We start from the raw sequence: 22,401 nt of genomic DNA on the forward strand, positions 1-22,401 counted from the left end.
CAGTGAGTGAGTGCTTGTGATGTCACTGCTTCCGTGTGCGGGATCAGACAGTCGAGAGCATTTTGTGCTTGGCACACGGATGAGTGCTTTGCATTCGTAATTCCATCTAACCTTCCTAGAGACTCTAGAGTGTAACAGAGAGGGTGCTTGTATCCCCATTTTCTGAAAGGGCCAACCAAAGTTAAGTCAGTTGCCCAAGGTCACAAGACGAATGCCAGGGTCTGGATTCTGACTCGGAGCTGGCTCAGATCAAAGCCTGTGATCTTACTCCAGAATCACACGGCCTCCCTCTCTCTTTTGGCCACCCTCAACTGCTTGTGTGAATTATCTGCTTTGTGAAGTAGTGAGGGAATACTTTTTCATTTCAGGCAGCTTCTCTCCAATACCTAGTCTAATCTGTTTTGGGTACGTGTGTCTTCACAACCAGCGGCATATACGTAGTGACCGTATACATTTTAGCATTGGCAATAAATGTATCATGCAGTAGAAAACTGCCTTCAGGATAGTAAGAAAAGTGAAGTAACAGATTCTGATGAGGACAGTTACCTTGATACTAATTTTCCGAGGAGGGTGAAGCAAAGGGACCCCTCTAGGCCCACACCACCACAGTCAGCAGCGCTGTGAAGTGTGAGCTCCCTCACGCTGCCTCCCCCACACACCTGCTGCACATAAAGGATCAGGCCCCTGGTTGCAGCTGCAGTCACACAGGACACAGATTTGCCTGTTTTGTTACTAATTAACCATCCCTAAAGCATTTCTGCACCTGTGTGGGCCTTGCTTCAGTGTAAATAGTTCAGTAAAAGATATTGACATAAAAACAAAATGAAGGGTATTGCTATCTCTTTTTTTCCATTTTTTCAAGCACATTGTGATAGATTTGCTTTAAGGGTTCCCTATATCTTTGGGCCAAGTTAGAGAAAAGCTGTCATGTTTGTCCCTGATGCTAAAATTTCTTCCTCAAGATGTCTTCTTTCCTGTAATTCATCAGTGTCTGGGGTTCTTAGCAGTGGATTTAAATACCAGGACTGTTCACAGGGTTTGGGGTTGGGGCTACAGTAGCTTCTTTGCTCCTTCAGTAAAAGTAAGTAATTACAGAACAGCCTGTGCTGTAACACTGGGAGTCCTGGTTGGTGGTATTTACTTTATCACCTAGGCCTGGAGGAAAGCCCATTGTTAGTATTTCGGCCAATTAGCATCACCTGGCCTCACAAGGCATTTCAAAATGTACATGGAGATGTGGTAAGAAAAATCAGTCTAATGCTGTCAGTGTTCCTCCTTTACCTTCAGCTCCCAGCCCCCACACTTATTAAAATTTTAGAAATTTGGACTATCGGTATGATATATAATAGTAGGAAAATCATAGAATCTTATTAATGGTAGTTTTACAGTTTAAAATACACACAGTAAATTAGAAGCTAATTTACAGACCCTAATGGAGAGGTTTTTAAGAGCACTTAAACTGCAGATCTTAAGAGGATTTTCCAGTTGGTTTGTCTGTTTTTATAAATATCATTTATTCACCCTTGGGAGTTTTTTTTTTTGTCAGGGAAGTTGGGAAAATATTGCTGTTCTGACATTTTATCTGGCATTTAATTATTTACATTTTTGTGCTTCACCAAAATTGAGGGAAAGAAACTAGTGATTTGAATCATGACCTGTGAAGAAATTTAGAACACGTCTGGTATCTGACCTTGGTGGGGGGCGGGGAGCATTCGAACGGGGGTGGACAGAGGGGCCTTCGGTTGTTGGCCTTGGTCAGTGCCCCACCTTCAGACTGTGGGTTTCATAAGTGGAGGGCTGGCCAGCCGTGTGGCTGGGGGCCTGTGAGGACGGTGGGGTGCAGGTTCGTTGCGTTGTCTTAGCAGTGGAGCTGGGAGAGCCTGTCTGAGTGTTGTGCGGGCGGTATGCCTTAGGGACTGGATTCTGCTGCGGATAACCCCTAAAAAGAAGAGTTGGGCAAAGACTGGACGCGGAAGCTAATCACCTGTGTAGTAAGTTGGGTTTTGCTTCAGAATCCAAGGAAAGTTAACACTGGGTTGTATGGTACTGTCTTCTCAGAATGAATATTGTGATGGCCAACTCTAAAGAAACACGGACACGGGCTCTCGGATAAGCCTCCGCTTTCAGGGTTGCTCTTCAGAAATAGTTTCTTTTAAATTAAAAATAAATTTTAGGAAAGACCTGCCAAATTATTACCTCTAACTATTTCATAAACAGAAGTACAATAAGATTGTACCTTCGTATCCTTCCTTCTTAAATGTTTTCTTCTTTCAGTGTCAGCACAGACAGGGTAAATCGTGACGCCTGAATAATTTGGTGATAGACCTGTGAAAGGTTGTTAAGGAAAAGCATTGAATTGGAGTTGAGAAAACAGATTTCGGTTTGGGTTCTTAGAGACACTAGCTGTGTGAGCTTTTGTAAGTTATTTAGTATCTCTCAGCCTGAGACTTCGTGTCTTGGTGAGGTCACTGATAGCAGCTTTGCAGGTTTACTGTGAGGATTCGAGACAACGAGCCTAAAACCAGTGACCCAGTAGCTAGCAGCCCTGAAATCAGGCAGGCTCTTGGTTCTTCGCCCTTGCAGTCAGGGGCCTGGGCCCCGATCCCCTGTGGCTCTGGTCCTAGGTGTGGACCCCAGCCCCTTCACCGGTACCCTTACAGAAGCTTGATTTCTGTTTCCAAGTATTATTAACCAGTGGTGACTTGTAATTTTATAAAATTACTCAGTTGCATTTGTTGGGGTTTAGAGTTGCAGTGATAGATGATCATTAGAAAATCCATATAGGATAATTTGGAGGTCTGTACAGTGTTTTATTTTTCCCAGTTGATTTGGAATTGGTCAAACTACAAATACAGTTCAAAACAGATTGTTTCTCTAAATGCTTTTTATAAAAGAGGGATAATAGGATATGTATGATTGCTTGTTGATGCTGGGTGTTGGTATGCACTCTTCAGAATCCGCGGCAAGGGAGCCTGGCGGGGGCAGGAGGAATTGAGCCAGGGCGCAGCTGCCCCCACGGAGCGGGAGCCTCAGGACCTGCTTATGTTCTCACCAGGAAGCTCAAGTTGACGTTCTTATTTAAATGTCTATTCATCTGCGTACTCAGTGTTAGAACCACCTTGCACTCACCTGGTTCTTAACCCCGCAGAATGAGTTTCAAGAGCATGCTTTATGTCTATTTTATTGAGAAAGTGTTTTCCTTTTTAAAGAAATGTAATTTCTGAACCATTAGTAGAGATGTCATTATTCTTTTAAAAACCATAAGAGTGAAAGGGAAGCAGGATACGTAGTCTGTTGGGCAGAGTTGTCTCATCAGATACTCAGCGCGTGTTCTTTTCTCAGCTGTGTCTTTATGGCTGGGGCAGAAGTACTGACCCATGACCCGTCGTTGCTGGTGCTCATCGCCCAGCCCAAACTGTGGGCCCTCCTTGCACGGGAACAGATGCATGGGAAACACTGTGCGTGTTTTGGGTTATTATGGTAAATGCTGCTGACGTTGTGTTTCAAAAACATTTGGTAGAACACATGTATTTGTATCCTCTACATAAATACACTTGGTGATTGCCAGTTTTGTTTTGTTTTTAACTAGGGTAACATTTAGAATTGTTCATATTTGATGTATAGCATCAGCCAATGTCTTTTGTCCTGCAAATATCTGCTCATCAGGCCTGCGGGCGCTGTTTCAGATGTGGAGAATACTGCCCACTCCTCTCTTTTACAGTCTGTGAGGCATTTTACAGGTTAGAATGAGCCAGCACCGGGCGGTGTCCACCGTGGACTCTGTACCTGACAGAACCAGTAAGGACACCCTGCCTGGGTCGCCTGACAGGCTCCTGAAGTGTAGTATCACATAATCACCCTCACGTCATCCCTGCCAGGGAGGGGTGGTTTGGATGGTACGATGGCTGCAATGAAGGGAGAGGACTGAAGTGGCCGCAGATGGGTTCAATGGTTTGCTCAGGGTCACAGGGTCGGTCAGTGACAGAGATGAAACTGGACGTGGGTCATCCCTGTCAGCTGGGCCTATCTACCAAGCCAGGGGAGTTCTTGCAAGATGGGTGTAATTAGTGTTTGGGGATATTTTTGCCCTATTTCTCCTGTTGAAAAACTAAACCTTTAAATTCAGAATATTTTCAGATTTATAGAAAAGTTACAGAACTAGTATAGAGAGCTCTTATATGCCCAACATCATTTTCCCTATTGGTAACATATTGTATAGATTTGGTACATTTGTCACCACTGATGAACCAATATCAATACCTTATTATTAATTAAAGTGCATGCTTTATTCAGATTGCGTTGGTTTGTACCCAGTGCCCTTTTTCTGCTCCAGCATCCCACCTAGGGCACCACGCTGCATTTAGTCATCCCACTTCCTTAGGTTCCTGATGGCTCTGGACAGGCATGTGTTAAATGTCCCTTAATTGGGATTTGTCTGATGTTCTTCTCGTGATTAGACTGGGGTGATGGATTTTGCAAGGAAGACCTCAGAGGAAAGTGTGTTTTCATCAGGCCGCACCAAGCGTAGATGTTACCAACATGATATCCCTGTTGGTGTTGCCCGTGACCGTGCGGCTGAGATAACCTCTGTCAGGTTTTTCCACTACGGTTCCTCTGTGTCCTCCTTCCCGTGCTGTGCGCTATGGGAGGAAGTTGCTGTGCTCAGACCACATCTCCTTGCATGGGGAGTGTCTTGCCTACTTCTGTCAACTCAGCAAATCCTACTCTACCGTTTTTTTCTTTCACCTGTCAGGTATGACATTGTAGCCGGAAGAGATGGAGTCGTAGGTAAGAATTCACACCAGTTTGGAGTTCATTAGAGATGGTTAAGAAATGTAGGTGCTGCCTCTACACTGGTGGAGGAGGGGACCATGAGAGAATAAAATAGCCCCCCCAGGTGATTAATGACCCTTAGAAAGCCAGGGAAGGCTGTTGCAAAGTGCAGGGAGAGAGTGGTGTGGTAATCAAGTACAAGTGAGAACTTCAGTATAAGAAATACAATTACGGAAAGGACAACAAAACATAGGAATTTGTGAAAAACAGTGTCAGTGAACTTATACATTCCCAGCATCTCCTGGATATGAAACCTTCTCCCACCTCCTAAAGATGAAACTTGCTGTTTTTGATGTCATTTAGTTCCAGGCCAAGGAGGGTCATGCCAGTGTTTAAAAATGAGTCTGATTAACTATTCCTTCTTGGTGCTCAGCTTTTGGACCATTCTGGCTCATATTCCGCATTTTCCCTTCTCTCCACAGAACTCTATCCGGCACAACCTGTCCCTGCACAGCCGGTTCATGCGGGTCCAGAATGAGGGAACCGGCAAGAGCTCTTGGTGGATCATCAACCCCGACGGAGGGAAGAGTGGGAAGGCGCCCCGGCGGCGGGCTGTCTCCATGGACAACAGCAACAAGTATACCAAGAGTCGTAGCCGCGCAGCCAAGAAGAAAGCAGCCCTGCAGACAGCCCCCGAGTCAGTGGATGACAGCCCCTCCCAGCTCTCCAAATGGCCAGGGAGCCCCACGTCCCGCAGCAGTGATGAGCTGGATGCATGGACGGACTTTCGCTCGCGCACCAATTCCAATGCCAGCACAGTCAGTAGCCGCCTGTCGCCCATCCTGGCAAGCACAGAGCTAGATGACGTCCAGGATGATGATGCGCCACTCTCCCCCATGCTCTATAGCAGTTCAGCCAGCCTCTCACCCTCCGGAAGTAAGCCGTGCACCGTGGAGCTGCCACGGCTGACCGACATGGCCGGCACCATGAATCTGAACGACGGGCTGGCTGACAACCTCATGGATGACCTGCTGGATAACATCACACTCCCATCGTCTCAGCCATCCCCCACCGGTGGGCTCATGCAGCGGAGCTCTAGCTTCCCATACACCACCAAGGGCTCTGGCCTGGGCTCCCCGACCAGCTCCTATAACAGCAGCGTGTTTGGCCCCTCGTCTCTGAATTCCCTGCGCCAGTCTCCCATGCAGACCATCCAAGAGAACAAGCCAGCTACCTTCTCTTCCATGTCACACTATTTTACCCAGACACTCCAGGACCTGCTCTCTTCAGACTCACTCAGCCACAGCGATGTCATGATGACCCAGTCGGACCCCTTGATGTCTCAGGCCAGCACCGCTGTGTCTGCCCAGAACTCCCGCCGGAACGTGATGCTTCGCAATGACCCGATGATGTCCTTTGCCGCCCAGCCTACCCAGGGGAGTTTGGTCAATCAGAACTTGCTCCACCACCAGCACCAAACCCAGGGTGCTCTCAGTGGCAGCCGTGCCTTGTCGAATTCTGTCAGCAACATGGGCTTGAGCGATTCCAGCAGCCTTGGGTCAGCCAAACACCAGCAGCAGTCTCCCGCCAGCCAGTCTATGCAAACCCTCTCGGACTCTCTCTCAGGCTCCTCCTTGTACTCAACTAGTGCAAACCTTTCCGTCATGGGCCATGAGAAGTTCCCCAGCGACTTGGACCTGGACATGTTCAATGGGAGCTTGGAATGTGACATGGACTCCATTATTCGTAGTGAACTCATGGATGCCGATGGGTTGGATTTTAACTTTGATTCCCTCATCTCCACACAGAACGTTGTTGGTTTGAACGTGGGGAGCTTCACTGGTGCTAAGCAGGCCTCATCTCAGAGCTGGGTGCCAGGCTGAAGGATCACTGAGGAAAGGGGAAGTGGGCAAAGCAGGTCAGTGCCCAATGCTACGGCATAATCATAACAAAGTGGGGGTGATTGGGGGAGGCTGTCTGTTATTTACCGGTAGTTTGAACTTGACTCCACATGGAGAAACTGCAAACCGTGAAGCGGTGGTGCATGGTAACATGGCTGCCAACCAGTTCATCTCCAAGTTTTACCTGCAGAATAAACAGGGCCGTCGGGTGCCCCTCCCCAGAATTTGCTGACAGCTCAGGAATTTTATTGCCAGTAAAAAGTAACACACACATTCATAGATGTCATTCTTCTTTGTGTTCAGTTGCCCTTGCTAACCTATGACACAGGTCCCCTTACTTGACGGATGGATGAGGATAGAAGGGAATGGTGGAAGGGGAGGAAGGTGGGACTTAGCTCACACAAACATCAAGGTTGAGGACCGAGGCAGAGGACTTGCTTAGACTCTCAAGTCCAACACTGCCACTGTCGATCTTCAGTATTATCATTTTATCTTTCTTTCCGTTAAAGTAATGATTTGCAGGTGCTCCTAATTTAACTGCAGAATATGTATTCTGGACTCCTTCATGCATGATCATTTCCACTAGAAGCAAGATCTGTTAGATTCTTCACCACAGTACTAAACATCTTTATTAGTGTTCAGCCTCTAAACATTTAAAAGAGCAAAAGGATTAAATTGGAAACAGACTTTTTTATGTGAGAGCACTTACTCATGTGCTTCATGTTCCCCAATGTATGAATGATGTCAGATTCTAAACAGAGTGACATGGGCTGCGAACAGTGACAGAGACTTTATAATTGTGGCATTTTAATCGTGTTGGAATCAGAAAGATCACGCAACATGATGTGATAAGAAAAGCATTTGATTTGAATCAGAAGTTGAGTGTTCTGTCCCCTTCTCCTCCTCTCCGCCTGCTATTGAGAGTGTGTCACTTAACCCCCGGGCGTCCATTTCCAGTTTTATAAAATGAGGCTGCTAGCCCCTGTTAACTTTACAGGGTTATTGCAAGAGTCAAATGCACTGAGGTATGTGAAAGTGCTTTGTAAAACTGCAGTGGGCTGAAATGTTTACTGTATAAACTAGGTGAACATACTGACTAACAGATGAGTAAGCAGGAAGCTCAGAGAGGTTAAATAGTTTGTCCAGGGTCACACAGCTGGACCCAGAATCCATATTTCTTGAATGACTTGAACCATAATAGTTCTTTATAATTTTATCTGGATAGTAAAAACTGGGAAGTGCTTTGAACTGGAGCCAGAGTAGCAGAAAATAGACAAGCTTCTCCCAGAACTCACCTCCTCAAGAAGTAAGATGAGCCCTGAGGTCTTCTGCTAGCGGGTTTGCACCCATGGACCCTTCCATGGTGAAGGGCTCTGCTCTGCTTCAGCTGCCTTTTTTTTTAAGCTTCTTATACCCTTCTTTACATGGTGTAAGAGAAAAATGGGATCCAAAGCATAAAAACCTGAACCTTGTTTAACCCTCTGCCCTGGTGGAGGAATTACAAGGGTCTCCTATGGTGAACTCCCTCCAGCTCATCGGGAGTTGTGGAGAGGGGAATGTCAAGTATAGTGAAGCTAAAGCTTCTCAGCTCTCCCAGGCATACGCGGGGCCCTAATGGGACTCAGACATCTGTTTTCAGTCATTTAATAGCCACTGAGATAGTGAAGAGACGGTAATGGAAGCTAAAGAGGGTGACACACTTTTGTGCCAGCCGGTTCAGATCATACCAGAACTTGGCTTTTAGAAGAATAAACAGTTTGTCTTCCTTTAAGAAGAGGAACGCAATTGCGGCTTGAAAAGACCCAAGTAAGTTTTAATTCTCATGTAGTTGTAAAGAGGCCACTTTCTACTTCATTAGAGTAAATTCAGAGGAAAATGTACTATCAGTTTTTGTCTGATTTTTTTTTTTAGTGTAGATTTTCCTTTGAGTTAAAATAGCAGACCTTTCTTATGTATGCATAATTCTAAAAGATTATATAAAAGTATTTTAAGGGAGATATAAGTACTTAAGTTTTTAAAACATTAATGAGTTATTTTTGATAATAAAAAGCACATTTATTATGTCCTAATGGAACTTGAGGGTCATTCAGTCACCTTCTTCCAAGAACATTTTGGGGGAGATAACTTTGAAAAGATATTTCTTCAGTTAAAAATGGAAAGTCACCGAATTTTCCTGAAAATAAACTAGCTCAGTGTGACCAGAGCAAGAGAAGAAACATGGTAAGGACTAGGTGGTGGGGGAAGGCATTGCTCTGTGAAAGTCCTTTTCTGGGTTTAGGATTTATTTCCATTTTTTGCTTTGAAATGAATTGTTCCTCTTAACAACCAGGAGCACATGTGGCCTAAGTATTTTCTCTACTTTTAAACCTGTGTCCCTCACTTTACTGAAGATTCTCTTCTAAATTCACAAAACAGGCATGAGGTCACAATGTCAGACCTCACTTCACCCAAATTAAGCACCCAAGCATCCCAAGAGTTGTCCTGTGGTGCCTTCTTTAAACCAGAAGTCATGGTATTCTCCAGATTCACTTCCTGACTTGCTCACTGAAGGCCGTGTGACCCTGAGGTGGAGCCATCTAGTTACAGAGTTGATAAGAGTGGTTGATAGGCAGCCTTGCTGGAGAACAGTGGTGAGATGCTTCTCTGTAGGGCTGGTCGTTTCACATGTCATTCATTTTAGACCGCATGTAAAAGCTTTCAACCTGTGGATCTATCTGGGAAAGAAAAAAAAAATACATAATACCTTTGTGTGAGTGCCAGCTACTGGGGTGTAAAGGGCATTGTCATCTCTCGGGCACTCATAAAGCTTGGTGAAGAAATACACAGACTGGCAGCAGAGATGTCTGTGAGCAGTGTAGTGGTTGCAGAGCCGAGCTTCTGTCTAATAAGCCCTCCGGAGTTGGGCATGTGTGCTCTCAGAAAGCAGCGTCAATCCAGCTGTAGTTTTTATGTCAAAAGATTCCTGATTTCACAAGCTCTTTCATTCATCTTCATCCTTTGGCATATGAAGACCCCCATTAGGCTCCCTATGATCAATACTGGACTGCTCAGTCCAGTATTTAGTGTTGTTTTAAACTACTTTATGGTAAGGATTGGAAAAACATCAACTAGGAAAAGCCTGGCTGTAGAGGAAAAGGGTAGTTTTCTTTCTGTCTCTGCCACTGGTCACATCATTAATGAATCTCGTAGAATTATAGGTTTCTTGTTTGTCAAAAGAGGACAAAATCATAGAGTTTCAAGGAACAGTGTATGTATAATTTTAAACCTGAAGCCAGACATCCTGTCTGTGAAAGGGCCCTGGGAAGAGGTAGTGATGGTATGGGAATGCAAAGAAACGGTGGCAAATCAGTGTGGAAACAGCAGGTGCCAGTGCTGAAGCCCATTTAGAATTTATATTTAGGCTATTTTTCAAAAAGAGCAAATCTTGGATACTTGTTAGACTTAACGTTTGAATGCTGTGAGTCTTTAAATATTCATGTTGGAAGACAGGACTAATTCTAACCAAATACAGGCCATGTAGGCCATTCATGTCACGTTTTCTTCTTGCTGTAGATATTTCTGTGTCAGGGCTATAGCACACGGTAGATACAAATCTGTGCATGCTGCATGGATAAATATACTCTGCCTTTTGCATTGTAACTATAGTCTAGTCTTTAGTTACAATAAGCCAGCCTCAAGAATTCTGCATCTGCAGAGCTCTCTATTCTTAAGCCCCAAATCTGAAGTGTCATTCATGGAGAGAATGGCTGTCTGGATCTTTTGACAGTGGATCTTATTGACAACAGTAAAGGAAAATTGAGGCAGCTGTGAAAAGGGGTTTTGTGTGCAGAGGCTGGTACATGATCCTGGAAAGCAGGGGCATCTAGCACTAAAGGCTACTCCTCCTGGGCATGAGAGTTTTTAATGCACCTGTGGTCACCTCTGGCCAGCCTGCTAATCAAGGGGACAGAGCCTGCGTGACTCTCACTTTAAGCAGTTGCCTTTATAAGTTGCATTCTGGAAAGGAAGGTCTTTTTTGGTTAAAGAGCTTATGTGAGGCATCAATAAATGGGGTGAAATTCACCAGAATTACTACTGGAAATTCTTGTGAACTTTAAGCTCCTATTAAATGCTTCTTTTTAGAGTGTTCATAATGCTCAATATTGAACATCTTATAAATAATGTTTCAGAGCCAAGCCCCAGAGACAGTGAGCTGAAGTGGGTGGCTGGCTTGTGTCCAGCTGTGATGAACCAGCTCTAGAAATGAAGCAGAAGCTAAAGCAAGTGTCCTGAGGACCTTTTACAGAAATCAGCATCTGGATTGAGTCTGAACTCTGGCCTATTAGCACGGAACTCCTGAAGTACTAGGGCCTATGTTTTTATCCCCCGAAGAGAGACATGTGACCATGGACTAGGACATTTGAAAGCAAGGTTGTGCCTGAAAACCAAGCGTAGTAAGGTTGCCGCACATGCTTGGGTCCTTTGCTTCAACCTCCCATGCAAGGCAGTTTTTCCTCTATGACAGGTGGTCCCCACCACCACTGCACCACCTTCCCTACCAGGCGTTTCTTGAGGGGAGTGACTCCTGTTTTTCCAAAAAAGTGTTTTATCTTTATCCAAGGATGGTATTATTATTATTATTATTATTATTATTATTATTATTATTATTATTATTATTATTGCTCTTAGAGAGAGAGAGGAATTGGAGAGAAACATTGATTGGTTGCCTTCTGGTATGCTCCCTGACCAGGGATCAAACCTGCAACCTGGGTATGTGCCCTGAACAGGAATTGAACCCATGGTTCTTCGGTCTGTGGGACAATATTCCAACCGAGCTACACCGGCCGGGGCAGGAACCCCTACTTTATTGACCTCTATCCCCTGTGCCCAGCACATTACAGGGCACCCACTTCAGCTCAAAAGTGAATTTTGTTGGATGAGCTCAGGCTTCTCTTGAGCACTTGCACCAACATCGGGCCCACCATCTTGCCAGGCAGCCTATCCAGCAGTAGAATTCACTCCGTGGCTGAGAAAGAGCTTGATGTATGACAAAGGCACACAAAAACTCAGCAAAAATCAAGGGGGAAAAGGCAAAGAATGCGTAGTTCTCAAGGGGGCCATTGACCTTTTTCAGCAACCCTCTAGGGCAGGATCTTCAGGGGCTTCCTTCGAACCCTGGCCCTGAGGTTTCTTGAAGAAAAAGGATTTGATTCGCGGCGTCAGGAGCAGGACCAGCCTGAACTGAAGCACAGCACTCTGTGCAGAGCTCCCGTGCCCTTGGCTGCGGGGGGGCTGTTGCATTTCTTTCTCTTCCCACTAATAGATGTGGACTTTACTCTCTAGATATTGGGGTTTTTTTTTAATAACCTTTTTTTCCCTGAAGTCTGTAATGTTCATGTATTCAAGGATAAGAATTACTTAGTCGTGAAGGTCTCAGTAATTTCCGTGTCCCTGAAGAATAAAACTTTAATTGCCAGTCTTGGCTTGATTGAAGGTTTGCATATCAGCATGTCCTCTCTCTTCTCCCACCCCTTCCACTTCCACTTCTCTCTCGTCTGTCTCTTCTCTCTTGTGAAAGAAGTTCGGACCATAAGTTTTTTTATTTTTTTTAAAGTAGTCCTGTTTGTGGAGTGTTTGATTTGACTCCTTGGGGGGAATTAATGGCCAAGAAGAGAAGGCCAGAGGTCCTAAGGTTGAAACCACCTGGGCCTCCCTTTGTATCCATGCCCCTGTAATTAATTGGAACTTTCATTGGTCCTTCATGTGTTCAGAAATGATCAACCCATCATATCTGTAAGTAATCAGAAAACATGTATTGACCGAAAGACCTTTTAGATGGAATCCCTTTTGCCTGCCTCCCGAGTGCCTCCAGCCAGAGCGTGCCCTGCCCAGCCCCAGTCAGTTCAGGTTGCCCTGCTGGCTGGGATGGGGGACCCCACGGCAAGGAGGCGAGGAACCTGCCCGCCGCACAAATACCTTCTGCGCTCCTGGCCAGACTGCTGACTTCAGAATGGTCCTTTGTCTCTCTGTCGATCTTGATTCATCCTTGTGTCTCTCCTTTCAGTTCCTTCATGGTTTCCTTCCCTTGTTTTGTGGCTGTTGCTTCTCAACCACGCTTGCTCTAAGCCCCTAGGGTCCTGAGGCATCCCAGCCTGGAGGGGTGACTCCTCGGCTCGTCCCCCATCGCCTCCGGCCAGTAAATGCAGTGTAGGGTCCCACAGGATGGGGCCTCAGCCAGCAAACATAAACATGGTCATTTTCTGGTTCTGGTTTGTGGCTCTAACTAAGCACGTCCTCCTGGACTAGAGTTCCCTTCTGTTTGCAAATGGGGAGTCACTTCAGTGAGGACAGCATTTTGAGAGAAAAGCAGGCTCTTCATTTGGGGGCTGGTAATAAAGAATGTGTGTGGTGGGATATACAGAAAGGGTGTGAAAAGATAAATTCTTTATTAAATACTAAAGTTTTTAAATTATTAAAGCTAATATTTTAATTTTTCAAATTAAATTAGTTGAATGTTAAAATTGTGCCTTGTATTGATCCTCAGGAAGGTTCATGAGCTTTAGAAAGTTTTTTGGAATTGGAACCACCCTCTCCCGAAAAAGATATTAAAATTCTAGGTCTTGTCCCACAAGCAGTAGGCATCTGCCTGGATTCCAATAAAACCAAGTCTTAGTCGATGTGAGTAGGCCTGAATGCTGAGAGGGTGGTATTTGATTGGCAGAGAAGAAGGGCTGTTCAGAAGGATGGTTCATTCCTTTATTCAGCCAACACTTATTGCACAGCCACTCTGTATCTCAGCTTTGCAGGCCACTTGGGACCTCAAGGCAGTTTGGTTTCCCAGACTAGAATATACCCTTCTTGAGGGCAAATACCGCACCTCAGACAGTGCTCCTAAAATAGCTGGTGCTTCATCACTGTTGGACATGGCTTGAAGGTTTTGCTCTGTTTTCGAGAAATTCAACATTTCAGGAGCTTAATGTCTATGATAAAGGAACTATTCTGGGCACTGGGTGATTAGGTGTCAGGTGAGTGGCTTAGCAGTTCAGTAGAGGGAACCCAGGGAAGGTGGGGCTGCACGTGTGGTGTGATTCACAGGGGTGGGGAGAGCAAAGCAGACACAGTGTGCCTGCGCCTGACCTATGGACCAGGAGGGCCTGTTCCCAAAGCCTGGGTGAGGACAGCAGGGCCTGGACACGCAGGCCTCTGCCCTCGAAGGCTTGGGGGTGCTGTAATGAAGCTTAGATAAGCCGGAGTCCAGGGAGGATCCAAATGCCCCTTAAAGGCATTTGCCTTTAAAATAGTTCTTTCATAAGAACATAGTAAGAAACCTCACATGCTGTTCTATGTGGCTTGAAAATGTAAGAATCTTAAAGTATGAAGTCTCTGCAGCTTTGTTATTGACAGCAGATTAATACATATATTTCTGCCATGTCAGACAGCATATTTAACTCTGGGTACACAAAGAACATTGGTTGATGTATCTCTGGTCCAACATAAAGACAGGAAAGACATTCTTAAGTTAAACTTATTTTAACATCAGTAATTTCTGCAGTTTAAGCAACAGAAAAGCCAGTGCCTCCATGCAGGTCATTTCTGCTCTTTGTCCCCAGCTGCAGAGCCTGGGAGGCTGCTTCTCCCCTGTGCTTCATCAGTACCGCACCAGCACCAGCTGGGAGGGCATTCCCGCCAGTCTAGGCCTGGAGCGTCTGGAGGCAAAGGCTCTGTGGAGGCCTGCTCCCAGCCTTCACAGACAAGCTTCCCCTGCCATTGCAAAGCCCAGAAGTTACTGGGAGACAGCAGAAAGGACTTAGCTATACACAACAAGCTTTTCTTTTACACAAACTAAGCTTTTTTTTTAATAGTGCATATCACCGAGTGTCTTTGCAGTATCTTCCTGAGAGTCACCTTTTGCCCCAAGAAGCTTATTTTAAGCTTCCCTATAACATCCTCACCTTCTTCATAAGCCTTTCCTTGCCCATCAGAAAGCATCAGAACCTGTAGGCTATGTTTCCTGGAAGGACAGCAGTAGGGACATTTTTGGGGTTTTTTCCCAGATTAAAGTTAGTCGAGGTAGTTATGTTTTCCTTCTAAGGAGGCTCCTCAACTGAATACAAATTGGCTTCCAGCCTGGCCAGAACTTCCATACCTGTTCTGTGTCCCTCGTAAACATTTTGCTGTCTAAACTGGCAAGTTAACGGCATTTGCAAATTGTACCTTTCTGGAGCTGCCCTCCCTGGCAGTCCTGGAGGCTGGCTCTGCTGGGTCCTCATCACAGGCAGAGGCGGGATTTTAATTGTCCGGCCCTTGCTGTCAGGGACCGCCAGGCTAGTTTTCATGCAGTTCCCTAAATCCCCTGTTGCCTTTCCAACCTGGAGGATACTGACGAATCACCAGAGTGAGCCAGTCTGTGCTGTGTCCATGAGCATGTTTTCTGGAGCTGCTCTGTGTTCGGCCTGTGAAGGTGACCTCCACGGGAACTGCTTCCATTCCAGAAATAGATGTGGCTGCCAATCCGAGACCCCCCAAAAGGCTGTTTTTCCTGGGGTGACATCAGCTACAAAAGCCTTGGTGGGTGCTGGCAGATGGCTGTGGCTCATGAGGAATTGGGTGTCCCTTAGATCCCCCTGGGGCGAAGCCAGGGTGGAGGCAGGCAGGCATTGCTTTGCTCTGCCCTCTGGGCCAGAAAGGTTCATGCTTTAAATCCCTCCCCTGTTCTCTGAAGTCAAGTGAGGCTTTCCTCGCAGATTGTGTGACCATGGGTGCTTTTCCTGTTCTTCCCTGAACATCCATATTTAGTTCCCAGCTTGCCCCGGGGGCAGTAGGCTTGGCTTCAGTTGCCCTTCTGTTCACTTGGAGTTGGTTTTTTGGGCCGCCTCTCCTCCAGACATCCTTTCGTTTTAGCCAGGGAAGCAGCGGCTTGCCTTCCTGGGTTTGTGGATGGGAGCGTTTCACCCGACTGGCTCTTTTCCTTCCGTGACATACTTGGTGTTGAGGTCCTGTTCCTTTCTTCTCTGCCAAGATGATAAAAACACTGCTGCAAACTCTGAGCCTGTCACCATGGAGTCATGTTGTAGGAGGACAGCAGTAGGAACATTTATGTTTTTCTTCCCAGATTAAAGTTGATTGGGGTGGTTATGTTTTGTGTAGAGTTTTTTGGAGGCATTGCCCTTTCTTAGAACATCATGTGATTTAGTGGTGCTAATTAGGCAGAAACTTGTCTTCTCTACAGATGCCAAGATTACAGAGGGACTTACTCTCTCCAGAGCCCAGATGACAGCATCCACAGGCAGTTGGAGAACGGGCCTCGTCCTTCGGTCTCCCCATTTCATTTTCTTTGCATCACAGCCTGATTTCAAACTTACTGGGCAAGGAAGGGCAAGGAGGGGACCTTCTCCCTATTAGTGAAAGTCGCTGATGGGACGGGACATTTCCATATTTACTGTCAGTTGGCCTGTTGCCTAGTAACTGTAAAGTGATAGCTGTAATTCTTTTCAGCTATGTGCTTCCTTTTCCTTCCAAGTTTTGCTTAATCTGATGTGTTTTTAAATTTAGCAGGGCATTAGCATATATACATAAACCTCACAGTTAACTAAAACATCTTACTTTGAACAATGTAAGAATGGTGAGAGCTTCATTGAAGTCTATGTGAGTTGTACCCAAGCTAAGTATCATGAAGGTCCCACCTCCGTAGCCGGTCTCACTCCATGTGCTCCCTCTGTTCTTGCAGTGCTTGGTGGGGTCAGGTAAACGTGCAAACACTGAGCCCCAAAGACTGGTTATAAATCTAAGGCAGGTGAGGGGCTGCTTTCCTTACGACTATTTTTAATCATAAGGTCTTCCTAATGAATGATGGTTCTGGTTTTCCTCTTAGAAGGATAAGTGTGTTCTGTTGATACTTACCTGGTTCCTTTATGTTTTCACGTTATTTTGCAGTCTGTTCGCCCTCTATCACAGAGAAAGCAAGTCTGTTCTTTCTGTTCTGTGGAGGAGTTTCTGTATAAACTTTGTTTGAGAGCTGCCTCTGGGCCTGGGCCTCTCTGGCTTCACCTCCAGGCACAGGTGGGTTCTGAGCCCTGAGGTGAGAGACGAGTCTGTGAGACTCTGGGGCAGTTCCAGGACTTACTGCCACAGGTGCCCCAAGTCCCTTGTGCAGAAGCGGAAAGTGATATTCAGTGCATCTCCTTTTTAACCATGACGCTTCCTGAAGATTCTGGGCCTTTTGAAGAGGGAATGGGCCTTTGGCCTGGGGACCATTGTTGGTTGTTGCTTTAGACTGCCCCGGGCAGGCCTCTTGTCCCTGGTTTCAGGGCTAACGCCCTGCTCTGCCTAGAATGATGGCATGTTGGGGGTTCTAGTGCCCTCCGCCTCCTTCCTTCCTACGCTGAGCCGGCCCCAGCATCAGAGCAAGCTGTGTGCTTGGCCTGTGTGCCTGTGGAAGAAGTGTGTCACCATCCTAGTTCCACAGCGGAATAATTAACACCGATGGGAACCGGGGGGTGGGGTCTGAATTAGGTAAGACTTCATCGCTTCTCCCTTGGCACTCTCAGTAAGTCAGGATCGAGAGTTGGGGACCAAAGTCCCCTGATGACTGATTGCATAGTGATGTTAGGCTGTGGTTTATTAAGTGTTATTGTGAAGGAAAAAACCAACTCCCTTTAAAGAACCCTCTCTGCATCCCTGTTCGCCCGTGCCTCAGGGGTCCAAGGTAGAGACGCTGGGACAGCACGGGCTTCCGAAGGCTCTGGTCCTCACAGATCCTGAGATCTGGTGTCTGGTTTAGCCTTTCTCCCTCTGAAATCAACAGGCCATTATTTTATGGTCCAGGGTGCATGGTTTCATACCCTTACAAAGCAAAGCATAGCTCCAAAAAAGCCGTTGGCCAGGGAAGCGAAATACTGGGGACAGGGGAAGAAGGGGCTTCTTTTCCTGCTTTTGTCTCTGCTGCCAACGAAACAACCTCAACTCTCGTATTTAGAGCTATAACCAACCAGAGGAGCCACGACCTCGGGTGTGTAACACGACCGACACCAAGCGCTGCTCTCTTCCTAACAGGGAGACCGCCACCCCGTGCGGGCCTCGGCAGCGAGGAGGTCGCAGGTAGACTTGTGAGCACTCCGTGTGCGCCTCCTGATGCTGTCTCCTCTGAAGAGGGGGAAGCAGATGTCCATGTGTGTGTGAGAGAGCTTATTGATGCATTTTTCATTACTTGTTCACCTTATCTGGCGAGCAGATCGGGAGTTCAAGTTGCTTCACCACCACTTTTGTATCCATTTCTTGGCCTGGAGCCATTTTTTCCTGCCCTGACAGCCGACACTGTCTCCGTAAACAAAAGGTCCTCTGTCTTGAGACCTGTCCTGTCGGTTCCTTTGGCTGCATCTCTGCAAATATACAGTTGACCCTTGAACAACACGGATCCAGCAATATGTGGATTTTTTCAATAAATATATTGGAAACATTTTTGGAGATTTGCTGCAATTTGAGAAAACTTACAGATAGCCTAGAAATATCAAAAAGAATTAAAAAGGTATGTCATGAATGCATAAAATACATGTATATATTTTCTCTTCCATATGATTTTCTTAATAACATTTTCTTTTCTCTAGCTGACTTTACTGTAAGAATACAGCACATGATACATATAACTTACAAGTTCTATGTTAATCTACTATTTATGTTATTGGCTTTTAGTAGGTAAATTTTGGGGGAGTCAAAAGTCAAATGTGAATTTTTGACTGAGCCAGGGCTTTGGTGCCCCTAAATTCCATATTGCTCAGGGGTCAACTGTACTTTTTAAAAATGTCCTCTAACTTTTCCATGCTGAGTGGTCACATGAAGTCTGATAAGACTTGTGCAAGTTAGATGCTCTGAGAGAACCTCTGTTGTGCCTTACCACTGAAAACCTTTACAGGCAAAATAATAATGTTGTTAATTGTTAAAGGGTTGTTTCACGAGAGGTGGTATTTTGGCATATGTGTGTGTTACGTAATTTTTTTCCTCTGCAGATTTTAAATATAAAACCGCAAATTTTTAAGACAGTCCACCTAGAGATTACTTACTTCTTTTTTAGTGGGGGAAATCAACATGACCCCCAGCCAGCAGTGTAGGCCTGTTAAGCCTTGTGGGGAATGGCCATTTCATCTCCCTTGGGGTAGTAGTGGAAGGGCGGTGAGCAGAGTCAGTCCACGTAGCCGGTGGGAGAGAACCAGAGAGCACAGCTGGTCTGCTTAGGGTGGCCACTTCACTGGTGTTAGCATACAAGCCGTGTGTCCCAGGAAATCCCTGGTCCAAAAATCTGGAGCAACATCCCACCCTGGGTGTCCCTAACTCGAAAGGGCCACTAAAACACCCCTGATTTTGCTTGTCTTTCTTTAATCTCCCAAAGTGAATGACCCCATTTCTTTTGAGCTTTTTTAACTTGACAGCATTTTGTAATCAAGCAGAGAAATAAGGTAAGTCGACTGCATGCTTCGTCCTCAGCCTTTGAGACCTTTGAAGCTGGTGAGGCCAAAGCAGCTTTACTGATGGTGCCCTTGGCTAGGTGGGTGGGGGGCGCGGGTAGGAGACGGGAGGCCGAGGAATGTGACTGTGAGGTGCCCACCCCCTCTTGCCACTTGAATGTCCTTAACCATCTCTGGTTTTCTTTTCTCCTCCTGCAGACCCTCAAACTGACACAAGACCTACGGAGAAAACCCTTTGCCAAATCTGCTCTCAACACACGGACAGTGACACCGTTTACAGCTTAACACCTTTGTGAACCCCATGCCATTTTCCTAACCCAGCAGAGACTGTTAATGGCCCCTTACCCCAGGTGAAGCACTTACCTTGGAACAGAACTCTCTATCTAAAGTATGCAAATCTTCCTTGTACGGGGGTGATGCGCCACCTGCCAGCCAAGGACAGCACCCCGCCAGCACCGCCCACCCTCGATCAGAGCACACCGTGAGCCCCGGTTGGCGACTGTGTGGTGTTTTCATACCGCAGTGGTTTATGGGATGTTTCAAGTGTTGTTTCGTGTTTGTTTTCCTTTGACTTTCTGAGTTTTTCACATGCATTAACTTGCGGTATTTTTCTGTTAAAATGTTAACCATTCTTCCCCTGGCAGATTTAAAAACAGAAGGAAACTGTACCAGTTACCATTTTGGCTTTGGGCATCACAGGGGTTTGAGCCATGGAACTCCATAAACTAACAATTACATAAACTAGAGGGGGTGTTCTTTCTTCTTCTGTTTGGTAGAAAACTATCCTTGTCTGAGAACTGAACAAGGGCACAACTGTTTGCTGCGCGCACCAGGCCAGGACTGAGCCCTGCACAGGCGGAACGAATGGAACCCAGCCCCCCACTCAGAGTGCTTCAGTGCTGAGTCGGGGGCCGGGGGCCAGGCCCCAGCGCCTGGTCTGCAGTGGCCCGGTCAGTGGGCTTGGTGTCCTCCTGCCAGTCCCCTCAGCTGATGCAGGGAGCAGGGATGCTGCAGTGGTTAGAAATGAGGATCTTTTCAGGAAAGAAATCAGCTCAGCTGTCCACTAATTGCCAAATGCCACTAAAGGATTTAGTTTTAAGGAGAAAAGAAAAGAAAAAGTCACATTTTGCTTTGCAGAAAAAATGAACTTGCAGGTGAGCACCAAGTCCACAGTGAGAAACCTGTGAGAAGTACAAGCCCCAGTCAACGTAACGGGAGTCCTGAGTTCACTGTTTTCCTAAAGACACACCCTGATTCTTCCAGCCTTGCTGTGTATAATCTGATCTACTAGACGTGTGTGAGTGAGAGGCAGTAGCATACAAACTGATTTTTTTATATATAATCTTAGATTGTAATTGTACCAGTGACATGATGGAGTACAAGATGGGGCAGTTTCGACTTTCCTCCCCACTTTCCTGCTTCTATGGATTTCATTTTGTTTCATTTTCAAAAAGTTACGGTGCTGTATAGGTGCTTTCTGTTTAACCTGGAACGTATGATTATACTGCTTACCTTCTTTGGTAGACTGAATAGTTGGGAACACCTTTGGTACGTATGAAACTGGTGTGACGACGCTCTGATTAGCACAGCATATGCATACTTCTCCAAAGTGATATACGAAGACTCTTTTCTTTCCGTAAAATGCATTAGGCATATAAGTGTATAAATATATTTTACCATGTACAGTACAAAAATGGAGCATTCTGCATGGACGTTAGGAACACAGGCTAGTATTTCAGCACAGACCCCCCTGCATGAGTTCTCGCTAGCGCTTGCACCGTGCAGTGGGCACCGACTCCCTTCCACCAACACAGACGTGCCGCCTGACCCCCTGCGCTCACCACCGGCCCCCAGAGGCCCCCTCCTGTACCTTGCTTTATAATCCCTCTGGGGGTAATACTGGTGGTGATAACAGCTCCTAGCATAATGAGAGTTCCATTCGGTATTGTCACACGCCTCTCCCGCCTCGCTTGGGTTGTCCTGTTTGAGTGATGGCCCTGTTGATTTCATCCTGCCTTCTACTGAATCTGTAAATTGTTGTGCAGTTGTGGTTAGAGTAGACCTGTAGCGTATTGCCTTTGTAAACTGCTACAAGTTTATAATTTTCATTTTAAAAGTATGTATAATTTTTTTAAATATACTATTCACGTGGTCAGCTTGTCAGTGAGACAGACTTTTGCTTACTATATTTCTTTATATGATGCTAGCCACTTCCTTGATTCTTTGGTAGTCTGCTGCGTACAAGAACTGTCTGGTATCGGCAAGAGAGGGCTGCCTCTCTGGGCGCCTAAGCACTGTTGCCCTGGGTGGAGTTGTAGTTCAGAAACCGCAGCAGCAGCCTGTGGAGATGGGAGGTATTGGATACAAAGGAGAATCCAGAGTGCTTCCAACACGAGGGCCCTGAGAATTTCTTTCCTGAGCTCAAAGAAACAAGCAAACTAACAAAATAGCTTTTTGCCTTTGCAGTTAGTTTTATAGACCCCGGGAGCTACTTTGGGAGTAAGAAAGGCAACCAACCCTCAGATGTTTTCAACTTTAAATGTTGCATTCCTTTCAGACATGTGACATCTGGTTTATTCTCCCCCTCCCCCTGCCGCAGTGTTTGTTAGATTGTCTTACAAAATGTTCCAGAGTCAGATTATAATTTAATCTAAAAGAGCTGAGGGAGGGACTGATGAAATATGAGAGCAGGGCAGCCGCAGAGCAGAAAAGTGGAGGGGAAGGGGTGCTTTGAATTTTTTAAAAAGGTTTTACTTATTTATTTTTAGAGAGGGGAAGAGAAGGAGAGAAACATCAATGTGTTGTTGCCTTTTGAGCACCCCACACACACACTTGGGACCTGGCCTGCAACCCAGGCATGTTCCCTGACTGGGAATTGAACCAGCAACCCTTTGGTTCACAGGCTGGCAGTCAATCCACTGAGCCACACCAGCCAGGTGATTTTTTTTTTTTTAATAACAGCATCTACACGTAGAGAGTTGTGGAGCACTGAGGTCAAGGTAAAGTCAGGTGCCAGCATCAGTCCCAGGAGGGGGTCAGAATGGAACAGTTGGGCTGGGCCAGGGTGCCTTAGTCCAGCCAGGTTCTACGGTGGTCGGACTGGACAGAGGTTTGTCCTGAGCCCTCTGTTGCTCATACTGAGATCTGTTTTCAGTAAGGACCAGCTGTTGGCCACCACATGGAGTTCTGAGTGTCATGGGTTCCTCATAGTAAGTTTTCTGATCGGAGCATCTCAGCAGAATGCTTAGTAGCTTCTGGGGCCTGGCTGCTCTCATGTTAGCATTCTGAAG

At 46.1% G+C, this 22,401-nt stretch overlaps 1 protein-coding gene across 3 annotated transcripts in view; it reads left to right on the forward strand.

The window, feature by feature from the left end:
* Positions 1-19,852, forward strand: part of FOXO3 (forkhead box O3) — a 107,277-nt gene extending 87,425 nt beyond the window's left edge. For all 3 annotated transcript variants that reach the window (XM_045843706.1, XM_045843705.1, XM_045843707.1), the window contains exons 3-4: positions 5,256-6,691; positions 19,310-19,852. In XM_045843706.1, coding sequence (XP_045699662.1) covers positions 5,256-6,656 — 1,401 coding nt within the window. In that variant the 3' untranslated portion in view covers positions 6,657-6,691; positions 19,310-19,852. The remainder of the gene's footprint in view (positions 1-5,255; positions 6,692-19,309) is intronic.
* Positions 19,853-22,401: the final 2,549 nt, after the last annotated feature.

The sequence above is a fragment of the Phyllostomus hastatus genome, unplaced genomic scaffold, assembly GCF_019186645.2.
Source record: "Phyllostomus hastatus isolate PE091 unplaced genomic scaffold, TTU_PhHast_1.1 phas_contig_40, whole genome shotgun sequence".
NCBI lineage: Eukaryota > Metazoa > Chordata > Mammalia > Chiroptera > Phyllostomidae > Phyllostomus > Phyllostomus hastatus.